Below are 10783 nucleotides of genomic sequence, written 5' to 3' on the forward strand. Positions count from 1 at the left end.
TTGTGTGTGTGTGTGTGTGAGTGAGTGTGTGCATTTGTGTGTGTGTGTGTGTGCGCGTGTGTGTGTGACTGTGTGTGTGTGTGTGACTGTGTGCGTTTGTGTGTGTGTGTGTCTGTGTGCATTTGTGTGCGTGTGACTGTGTGCGTGACTGTGTGCGTTTGTGCGTGTGTGTGACTGTGTGCGTTTGTGCGTGTGTGTGTGTATGCGTTTGTGTGTGTGTGAGTGAGTGTGCGTTTTTGTGTGTGTGTGTGCGCGCGCGTGTTTGTGTGTGTGTGTGAGTGAGTGTGTGCATTTGTGTGTGTGTGTGTGTGCGCGTGTGTGTGTGTGCGTTTGTGTGCCTGCCTGTTTGACTGTTTACGTGGAGCGGTAGGGCTGATATATGTATTTCTATCTCTCTCGCTTCCTCAGAGGGTGGTGTATTATGTGTGTGTGTGTGTGTGAGGTCACACGTGTGTAACTCCTGTCGGTTCTTTCAGAGCGAGCCGTGACCACGGACGGACGCTATCTGTTCCCTGAGGATTTAGTTCAAGGTTTGTCTCTTATAAACTGGAGCAGGCTCTTTTACACTCATCTTACAGCGCTTTACCGTCCAAACGTCTCGCTGCTGCTTTCTGACTGAGAGTCTCCTGCTGCTCTTCGCTTCTCGCTCAGTGTTTAGTGCAGGAAATCTGTGGCCGGTTTGATCAAGGGGTTATGGGTTTGAGTCACAGAAAACGTTTTAATAAACAAACATTAAATGCTCAGTACAAGTCTGTGACATGCTGGTTCATCTGCTGTAATGATAATTTTTTTAAACTTTAATCTTTGGTACTCCTATTTTCTGTAAATTAAAAATGTCAAGATTCCAAAAGTTTCCAGACCTGAATGTTCTTTAGGGCTTCGAGTCATTCCTGATTTTCTGGATAAGGATTAAGAAAAAGGATATTCGTTTTTTTTATATTCATAAGGATATAATATTTTTACTAACATCCTCTCGGGGTTATTATCATTAACTAAACAAAACAATCAGAGCGAAAAACAACTGTTACTTGAATTAAAATGAGCATTAACTAAGATTTAAAATTTTAAAAATTGTAGTACTAAAATTGAAAAAAAAAAAACTATACAGACATTTTTAAAACAATAAAAATGGCAAAAACACAACAAACTAAAACTTTAAAATTCAAATTACAACAAAATATATAAAAATAAAAACTAATTTAAAATATAAAACTAGAATAGTGTATTAATGATACTAAAATAACACTGATTTCTACTCTGTAAAATATTTCATAGCTTGGCTTGGCATAACTAAAAAATTTATATTATTAATTATTAAAATGCTGTTTTAAGATTTTATTAGTTTACGTGACTTTACCAAGTCTAGAAATCACAATTGTAAAGTTAGTTTTCCTTATATATCCCGGTTTTCCAAGGCCATGTGAATCCTGGTTCTTCAAAAAAAAAAAAAAAATCTATTGAATTAATATCTAGAATATAATATAAATATCTAGATTTTTAGCTGTTTTGCTTAAAAGCTGATTTTGTCTGATTTTTAAAATAATTTTCTCATTTTTTGTCTGATTTTTAAGTCATCTAGAGTCTGTGCAAAACAATTTTTCAAATCAGCATTATGTCACAGATACAGTTGTATTGAATCTTTAAAATTGGTTACAGAATTGAGTTGTGTAAGAGAGAAACTTTAATCAAATGATCTCTGTTGATTTGCTTCTTCACCTTTTCTTGACTTTTGATCTTCTACTTCTGCAGATCTTGTGCTGCAGCCTGATGCCTAAAAACATGCAGCATCTCTGTGTGTGGCACAGCGTTTCTGACTCACATGTTCTCTGTTTTTCCTGCAGAGCGTCTGGATCTGGACGACCCGCAGTGGGAGGACATTCACGTCATCACCGGAGCGCTCAAGCTGTTCTTCAGAGAGCTGCCCGAGCCGCTCGTGCCGTACGGATTCTTCCACGACGTCGTCGAGACCGTCAGTGAGTGACGACGAGAAAACCAGAGGAGATGCATGAGAAATGATTCATTAGAAATGACTCAATGCTTCTGTGTCCTGTAGAGCTATCTGATTACCTGGATAAGGTGGACAGACTGAAGCTGCTGGTCCTCAGCATGCCTCCACACAACCAGCACACATTACAACACATGATCCAACACCTCAGACGGTACGAACACTCACACACACACACACACGTGTGAATTAACATACATGTCAGAATCTTTTCATGTTTGAAGTCTTAATGTGTTTGAAAAAGGTGAATTTTAATGGATACATGAATTCAATTCTCCTCAAATTCTCAGTAATTTTTGTCTTGTTTTCAGTGTGTGTGTGTGTGTGTGTGTGTGAGAAAAACTCACTTAGTTTTGAAAAATATTTCACTTTATATCTTAAATCATTTTCCTTTGCAAGTAAATGTATCTTGATTTAAGAGTGTTTAGATATTTGTACTGGAAAACAAGACAAATACTTAAGAAAATCATTTTTTTGGAGTTTGGTCGAGGACTCACAGGTGTAGAGAACCACATTATCTATCAACATCATCCACTTTCTTGTGATTTTAATCATATGGATCACGCTTGAATAAAAACACTTACTTTGTAGAACCTTTTCATATTTCTGCTGCTTTTAGTGTGCAGTTCAGCGCTTCAAAACAAATTAAGTGAATCATTTGCAAAGCAGTTGATTCAAACGTTCAAAAAGCCTCCTTTCAGTCACTATTCACAGCCACAAAATACTTCCTAAATCTCAACCCTTGTTTTTAATCTCAAATCAAACAAACTCTTCCCTGCTTTTAAGTGCTCTACTCTTTGATTGATCCATAATGACACTCACCTTATCACGCTCTGATTGGATTGCTCTAGTCTCCGCCCACTTGTCCTCCACCAATGAGAACACACGATTGATCTCAGCTGATCAGAATAAGGAGATTTGAAGCTCCAGACCAGGTTTCTCTCTTTATTTATCTGTCTTTCTGTAGTATATGATAATAAAATGATCTCTTCTGGGTTCATATTTTGTGTAGTTATAGTTGGTTGGACTGAAAGGCAGTGAAACTTAGCTGTTTGTGATGAAAGTGTTGTGATTAAGACACTAGAGGGCGCCATGTCTTCATTACAAACACTCTGAGATCACTCAAGAAATAGATAGGATGCATGCTTGTTTTGTGCCTTTTTGTCATATTTTTGTTGTCCTCAGTATTTAGTTAAGCATGACAAAACAGTGAATCATTTGCAAAGCAACTGATTCATTTGATTCAAATTTTTAAAAAGCCTCAACTCAGTCATCGCTCTTCACAACCACAGAATACTGTCTTTCATTTTCAACAAAACAATTAAAGTAATATCAGCGGTTCACTATAAACCTGGATTTAGTCTATGCCATAATACAGACAGAAAATACAACATGCAAGGAAATTATGCTCGGAATAAGAAAGGTGTTTTATAACTTGATGTCTGAGATTTTCTGGATTATCAGGAAAGCATCGATGTTCTGCCGCTTTAAGAAGCCAGAAAACAAGACGCTGAATGAATTGAACCTCCAATAAAACATCAAGAATCATCATCAGCACATGAAGAACCATGAAGAACCACAAATAATGCTTGCGTCTTTTTGTTGTTGTTCTCTGTGGCTTGTTTTGAGCGTCAAAGCAGTGAGTCATTTGCTTCAAATGTTCAAAAATCCTCTTTTCACTCATCGCCATTCACGACCACAACATACTTTTTGTCTTCATTTTTCAACTTTAGACACAAATGGCTGTTGGTCAGAAGAAACAGAGCAAAGAAAGATCACACATGAGATCTCTTTAACATCTCAGTTGTTTCTTGAAGTAAAAATGGAGTCTTTTGCAGAGATGTTACTCCATTTCTCTCACACATCTAGAGTTTGAGATCTTAGACTTGTGCTCATTGTTCTCTCCGAGCTGCTCCACATTCATTTTATACATTATGCATTTAGCAGATGCTTTTATTCAAAGTGACTTGAAGTAATTCGAAAGCAATTCGTCAAAAGCGCCGATAACATTCTTAATATAAACAAAGCAAGGTTTATTAGACTACTTAAAAAAAAAAAAAAAATTTTAGTTCAAGGACCGTTGAAAATCATTTTACAAAACAAAGTGTACTTACAAAAATGTGACTCTGCATGAAGAAAATAAAACAAAAAGCACACGTTTCAGTCATCTTCTTCAGTGCTAAACACAAGAACATTAGTCAACAACATCTATACAAGTCTAGACACTAATTGGAGACGCCAGATGATCAGCTAAATCAGCTGGATAGTTAATTAACTATACAATGACTGATTAATTGACAATTAACACCCGCATTTGTAAGTCTTACAAACCAACTCCATCATCAAAAAATAAATAAATTAATTAATTAATTAATTAAAAATGAATTAAAAATAAAAAAGTAATAATAATATTTTTTTAGGTGATGAAATGTGCGCTTTTTCTTTTTTATTCTTTGTGCACAGTCACATTTTTATGAGTACACTGATGTTTTGTTCATCTCTTTCAATGTGAATTTTGAAGTAAAATCGTTTTCAATGGTCCTTGACTCTTCTTTTTTTTTCTTCTTTCTTTCTTTCTTTAAAATTAGTTTCATTACTGCATCTATGCACCCACTAAACATGTTTCATATATAAATTGGAGCAGAACTTCTTCACGTTATTAGACAGCTACCCAGAATGTTCTGGCAGGGTTCTCTCAAAGTTATGAACAAACGTACAAAAATTCATTCAAAGTTGCACTCTTCAAAATAAAGGTGCTTCACGGTGATGCCATAGAAGAACCTTTTTTGTCTGAATGGTTCCATAAAGAAGCTTTAACATCTGAAGAACCTTTCTGTTTCACAAAAGCTTCTTTGTGGTGAAAGAAGGTTCTTCAGATTCTAAAAAGCTCAGAAAAAGATGGTTCTTTAAAGAACCTTTGACTGAATGCTTCTTCTATGGCATCGCTGTGAACAACCTTTTAAGCAGCTTTATTTTTAAGAGTGTACCTGGTCTTTCATTTACTAATGTTCACACAAAAACATGATTTATACATTGATCATGGAATGATTTATTTCTGAAACATTTAAAAAACGTCTTTTAAATGTTACACGTTTCAGAATGTTCAGAGAGCATTCAAATGTAACGCTCCCATGTTTGCAAAATTACGAAATGGAATGTTTTTAAAACATTCGATTTTGAATGTTCCGAGAAAGTAAAAAAAAAAAAAAAAATCATGTTTTAAAGGGAGCGTTATTAAAACATTCCTTGAACATATTTTTGTAGGTTGTGTAGATTATGAGTTAGTATAGTCTTCTAGATCTGTTGAGGAGAAACATCTAAGCCAAAGTTGAACTAAACAAAGCTAGAGAACATGAAGATCTTCTGTGGTTTGGTATCTCTGGAGGAAGTAACTCTTCGCTTCTCTTTTACTTTCCTTTTTTAACGTGGAAGTTTTGAGCAGCTGCTGGATCAGCGGTTTGGTGGAAACGCTGACATTAACCCTTCGCTGTGTCCGTTCAGGGTGATGGAGCGCTCCGACAGCAACCGCATGACCACGCAGAACATCGGCATCGTGTTCGGCCCCACGCTGATGCGCCCCGAGAACGAGAGCGGAAACATGGCCATTAACATGGTGTATCAGAACCAGGCCGTGGAGCTGCTGCTGAGCGAATACCAGCGGATCTTCAGAACCGAGCAGACGGGATCCTACTGAAACAATCCCAGACTGCACTGGGACACGAGGACGAGTCTGGAGACAGATGGACTCAGATCTGCATCATTACTCCACAAACTCACCGGAGATATATGAGAGGCGTTTATGAGAACACGACCGGGTCACATTTCAGCTCAGATGTCAGAAATAATAATAGTTATAAAAATAAATTATATTTTGCATAAAGAAAATTAATTTTTAGGATCATTAAGATAACATAGTAATATTATTTTATTGTATAAACATCTTTTTTGACTGTTTTTAAGTTCTAAAAAATTTATATAATATTTTGCATGAAGAAAATGAATTCTTAGGCTTATTAAGACAACAGTATGATATTATTTTAATCACAATTAAACACATTTTTTTCATAAATTCTTGAAACATCCAGACATTTACATTTTTAAATAAATTTTTCTTCGACAGGAATAATTCACATAAGTTCTAAAAAATAGAATTTATATTTCACATATTTTTAGGATCATTAAGATAATTTTGATATAAAGTCTCAAAGCATCCAGACATTTTACGTTTTTAATTGTTTGACAGTAATCATTCTCTTAAGTTCTAAAAAATATGAATTATATTTTGCAGAAATTCTTTTTTTTTAGGTTTTTAAGTTAACACTATGATTGATATTATTGTAATCACAATTAAGCACATTTTGACCATAAAATCTCAAAGCATCATACTTTCTTTGCAGTAAAAATAAAAAAGGTTTTATGCTATTGTACAATAGAAATAATAGTCAAATTATAAAACAGTAAGAATAATTAATTATAATTTAATTAATAATAATCTTTATGCAAAAATATAACTTCTTTCATTTGATGTTTTTGAGTGACCTGAAAATGTTCGTGACGGGTTTTTTGTGAGATTCACTCAAGCTTATTTGTGTGTGTGTGTGTGTGATTCGTCTTCAGATTTCATCCCTAGTACCTTTTAACCTTTTTTTTTTTATCTAAAATGATTCCCCACTCAGAGCTCCTGCAGATTTAATGCACAAGAACACAAAGGACAAAACACTGTCAAATAAACTGGATGCATTTCTCTCCAAAATGCAATGCAATTCCCTTTCCATTGTTCCGATGCATGTGTGCGTGTGTGTGTGTGTGTGTGTGAGTGTGTGTGTGTGTGTGAGAGTGTGAGTGTGAGTGTGAGTGTGACATATGTTTAAAAAATGTGCATCCCCTCCCGCCCCATGACGTGGTTTGGTAATTTTATATGGACTGTGGCTTTGGCTCTCGACTGAAAGAGCCGGGCAGAAGAACAAGAACCGGGAACGCGTACACATTTTAATGTTTGATTTTATATATTTATTCATTTTTATTTTCTTATTATTTCAATTCCACGAGCGGCCACAAAGAAGGTTTCCAGAGGAGAAGCAGAACAGAAAGGACTGATGTTATATTATTCTTCATCATTTCTGACGGCACGCATAATTATGAACCTTCACGGCCTGTTTACTGACTCAAAATAAGACGCTTAAATGATTTAAGCTCACCTTCATGTCACTCCAAACCTTCTGTCAAACATTTTCATGCAGTTATTTTCCATAAAACGATAGCAAATGTGACTCCTAAAAGGAAGAAGAAACAGAATTTATGCATTGGAAATGTTCTTTGCTGCAGATTTCATATATCTGAGCTGTCTGTTGTTGTATATAGAGCTGTGAATATCGGGCTAAACTTCTGGTTTTGTGTTCATTCAGAAGAAATGGAGAGAAAATGAGAGTTCACCTTTCATTTGTAGGTGAACGAGTCCTTTAGAGAGAAACAGGCTTTCGTGATTCATTTGGGTTCATCGTCTGACTCTCCTCACGTTCTCTGTGTTTCTGAACACTCTCCTACACTCATGAAATATTATATTTTAATATGAGAGCTCTCAGTTTTGTGTGAATGTTTCCTTTTCATAATCTGTCTAGTATGATAACGATGAGTAGTCATAAAACATCAGTTCATCAGACCACATCCATAGCCAGAGTGACTTGCATTTTCTCCCTTTAAATTCTGTATTTCAGAATTATGACAATAAAAACAGAAAAACTGTTCGGAAAGAGCTTCTGCTTTGGATTTATTCTGAAGTGACAGTTATGTGTGGATCTCATAAAAAACATGACCATTTAAGCTCTTATGTTTAAAAAAAATATATATATTTTTTTTGCATAAAGAATTTTTTTTAGGATCAAGATAACATTTATTTAATGACAAAAGCATCCAGAGGATAAAAAAAGGAGTGACGACAGTGTTGGACGAGAGAAGACCAGGCCTGAATTTAATTTTGTGTTCTGGTTCTGTTTGTGCGCGAGGGGCTGTTGCGCTATTTTGCGTTTATTTTATTATCAAAGTTTTCTTTTAACGTTCGCCGGTTCCCGCCTCCTTCTTCCCGTGACTACGAACTGTGTTACAAGACGTATGAGTGCTGCCAGCATTGCTGCAGAGGTTGAAGGGGTGGGGGGGCAGCCTGTCAGTGCGCAGACCATACGCCGCACACTGCATCAAATTGGTCTGCATGGCTGTCGTCCCAGAAGGAAGCCTCTTCTAAAGATGATGCACAAGAAAGCCCGCAAACAGTTTGCTGAAGACAAGCAGACTAAGGACATGGATTACTGAAACCATGTCCTGTGGTCTGATGAGACCAAGATAAACTTATTTGGTTCAGATGGTGTCAAGCGTGTGTGGCGGCAACCAGGTGAGGAGTACAAAGACATTTTGCATAATTTTTTTTAGGATCAAGATAACATTTATTTAATGACAAAAGCATCCAGACGTTTTGTTTTTTATTGGTTGATTGATTGATTGATGGTAATAATTCTCTTAGGTTCTAAAAAAATAAATATTTTGCAAAAACAAATGAATTTTTAGGATAATTAGGAAAACAGTATGATATTATTTTAATCCCATTTCAACACATTTTTGCTATAAATTCTCAAAGCACCCAGACATTTTATGTTTTTTAATTGTTTTTTTGTTGTTGACAGTAATAGTTCTCTTAGATTATAAAAAAACAGAAATTATATTTTGCATAAAGAAAATTAATTTAAATTTCATTAAGATAACATGGTATTATTTTAATAACAATTAAATAAAGCATCCAAACATTCCACATATTTTAATTGCTGATAATAAGTAATGATAATTTTGCATGAAACAATATAAATTTTTAGGATCATTAAGATACTATGATATTATTGTAATAGATTTAAAAATATATTTATTTATTGACAGTAATAATTCTTTTAGGTTCTAAAAAATAGAAAAAATATATTTTGCATAAAGAAAATAAATTTTTAGGATCATTAAGATAACATTATAATATTAATTTACCTTCTGTTGTGGATTTATTTTAAATTGCATCAGGATCGGTTCATAAGACGCTTCACACACATTATAATATATATATATATATATATATTGCATGAAGTGAATTTTTTAAGATCATGAAGATAACATTATATTAGTATTTTAATGACAGTTAAACACATTTTTGCCACAATTTCTCAAAGCATCCAGACATTTTTTTTGTTTTTTAGTTCTTTTATTTCAACAATAATAATTCACTAAGGTTCTAAAAAAAAAAGAAAATATATATTACATAAAGAAAATACATTTTTAGGATCATTAAGATAACATTATAATATTCATTTACCTTCCGTTGTGGATTTATTTTAAATCGACGGGCATCAGGATCAGTTCATAAAACGCTTCATACACATTATTAACACGCAACTAAATCATAAACGAATCATGCAGTGTTTCATATATGATTTATTGTTATTTAACCAAGTTTACTGGGTGACTTTTCATTTCTTTAGTGGCGTTTGCATTGTTTTATGCTGTAGGAACTTCACGTCTTGTTCTCAGAGACGCAGACGAGCAACATCTCTGAACCCAGAGATCATCATATTTTATTAAAACTGGGAAACAGCATCCGCTGACGTGAACCGCACTGTTTAGGTGGAGGCCTGAAATCAGTGCAGATTTGAGTCAGTCGTGTAAACGTGCTTCCCCGCCTCACCACGGTAAAGTCACACACTTACCTCAGCGCCACTCATTTCATGTCATTAGAAAGAAAAGCAGCAGAGTTCAAAGAAACTGATGGCGCTCCTGCCGTTAGATTTATGATCTGTGGGACCAAGCTTCGTAATAACCCTGAAACGGCATTTTAAAGTCATTGCAAATATTGTGTTTCTAGAGATTCGACTTCGTTTTAGAGCAGAATGATTAAAGTGAGAGATGCAACACTCTAAAATAATGCTTTGAGAAGCACAATAAAAACTCCCGCGTCTGTGTTTTCCAAAATATGTACAACTTTATTACAAAGATTATGTATTAAAGCTTAAAAATTTCATATAAAAACAACACTGGTGAAAATAGCGCACCGTTCTGGTGCGACGTTCACGTTTACAGAGAGTTAATAGTAGAAAAGTCAAGCACTAAATGAATGAAGGCAGATTTAAAGCACCGTTTGCATTCTGTTCATTAAACTCCTGCATGTTTAAAGAGCAGACGTTTGCATAATTGGCAATATTGTAAAGCTCGTATTCAGTGCGACACATGCTAGACTGGCTTTCTTTCTGGAAAGGACACTTTATGAATGGATTGCATCATGAACATGATTTGGTGCATCAGAGTTTGTGCAAATATTAATAGCTATTATGTTGAAATATTTAATATTTCACTACATATGGTTGTCTCGTGTTAATAACCTGAGCTCTTAAAATGCATCAAATTCATGAAAACTTCTAGGTCATATTTCACTCCAAAAAATAAAATAATAAAAAATAAAACAATATAATAATAATAATATATAATTGTAATTTATTTTTATTTATTTATTTTTCCTTACAGTAATGACAATTTAATGCCAGTGCGAAAAATCTTAATGGTTCTAAAAACGGGCATATTTTCTTTATGCAAAATATAATTTATTTTTTATTATTATTATTATTTTGGTGTGAAATATGACGTTCACATATACTTGGTATAATGTAAATTATATTTTGTATTAAAAAAAATAAAGCTTTCTTTCGATATATATATATATATATATATATATATGTGCTACAATAATTAGATTTTTAT

The 10783-nt window shown here is 34.3% G+C and overlaps 1 protein-coding gene across 1 annotated transcript in view; it reads left to right on the plus strand.

The window, feature by feature from the left end:
• The window catches only part of LOC107758176 (rho GTPase-activating protein 9-like), a 34392-nt gene extending 28499 nt beyond the window's left edge, over positions 1 to 5893 (plus strand). The window contains exons 17-20 of the mRNA XM_016575850.1: positions 477 to 530; positions 1842 to 1973; positions 2054 to 2159; positions 5507 to 5893. Of these exons, the coding sequence (XP_016431336.1) occupies positions 477 to 530; positions 1842 to 1973; positions 2054 to 2159; positions 5507 to 5699 (485 nt within the window). The 3' untranslated portion in view covers positions 5700 to 5893. The remainder of the gene's footprint in view (positions 1 to 476; positions 531 to 1841; positions 1974 to 2053; positions 2160 to 5506) is intronic.
• Positions 5894 to 10783: the final 4890 nt, after the last annotated feature.

Source organism: Sinocyclocheilus rhinocerous, unplaced genomic scaffold (genome assembly GCF_001515625.1).
Source record: "Sinocyclocheilus rhinocerous isolate Xijiao unplaced genomic scaffold, SAMN03320098_v1.1 scaffold203, whole genome shotgun sequence".
Classification (NCBI taxonomy): domain Eukaryota; kingdom Metazoa; phylum Chordata; class Actinopteri; order Cypriniformes; family Cyprinidae; genus Sinocyclocheilus; species Sinocyclocheilus rhinocerous.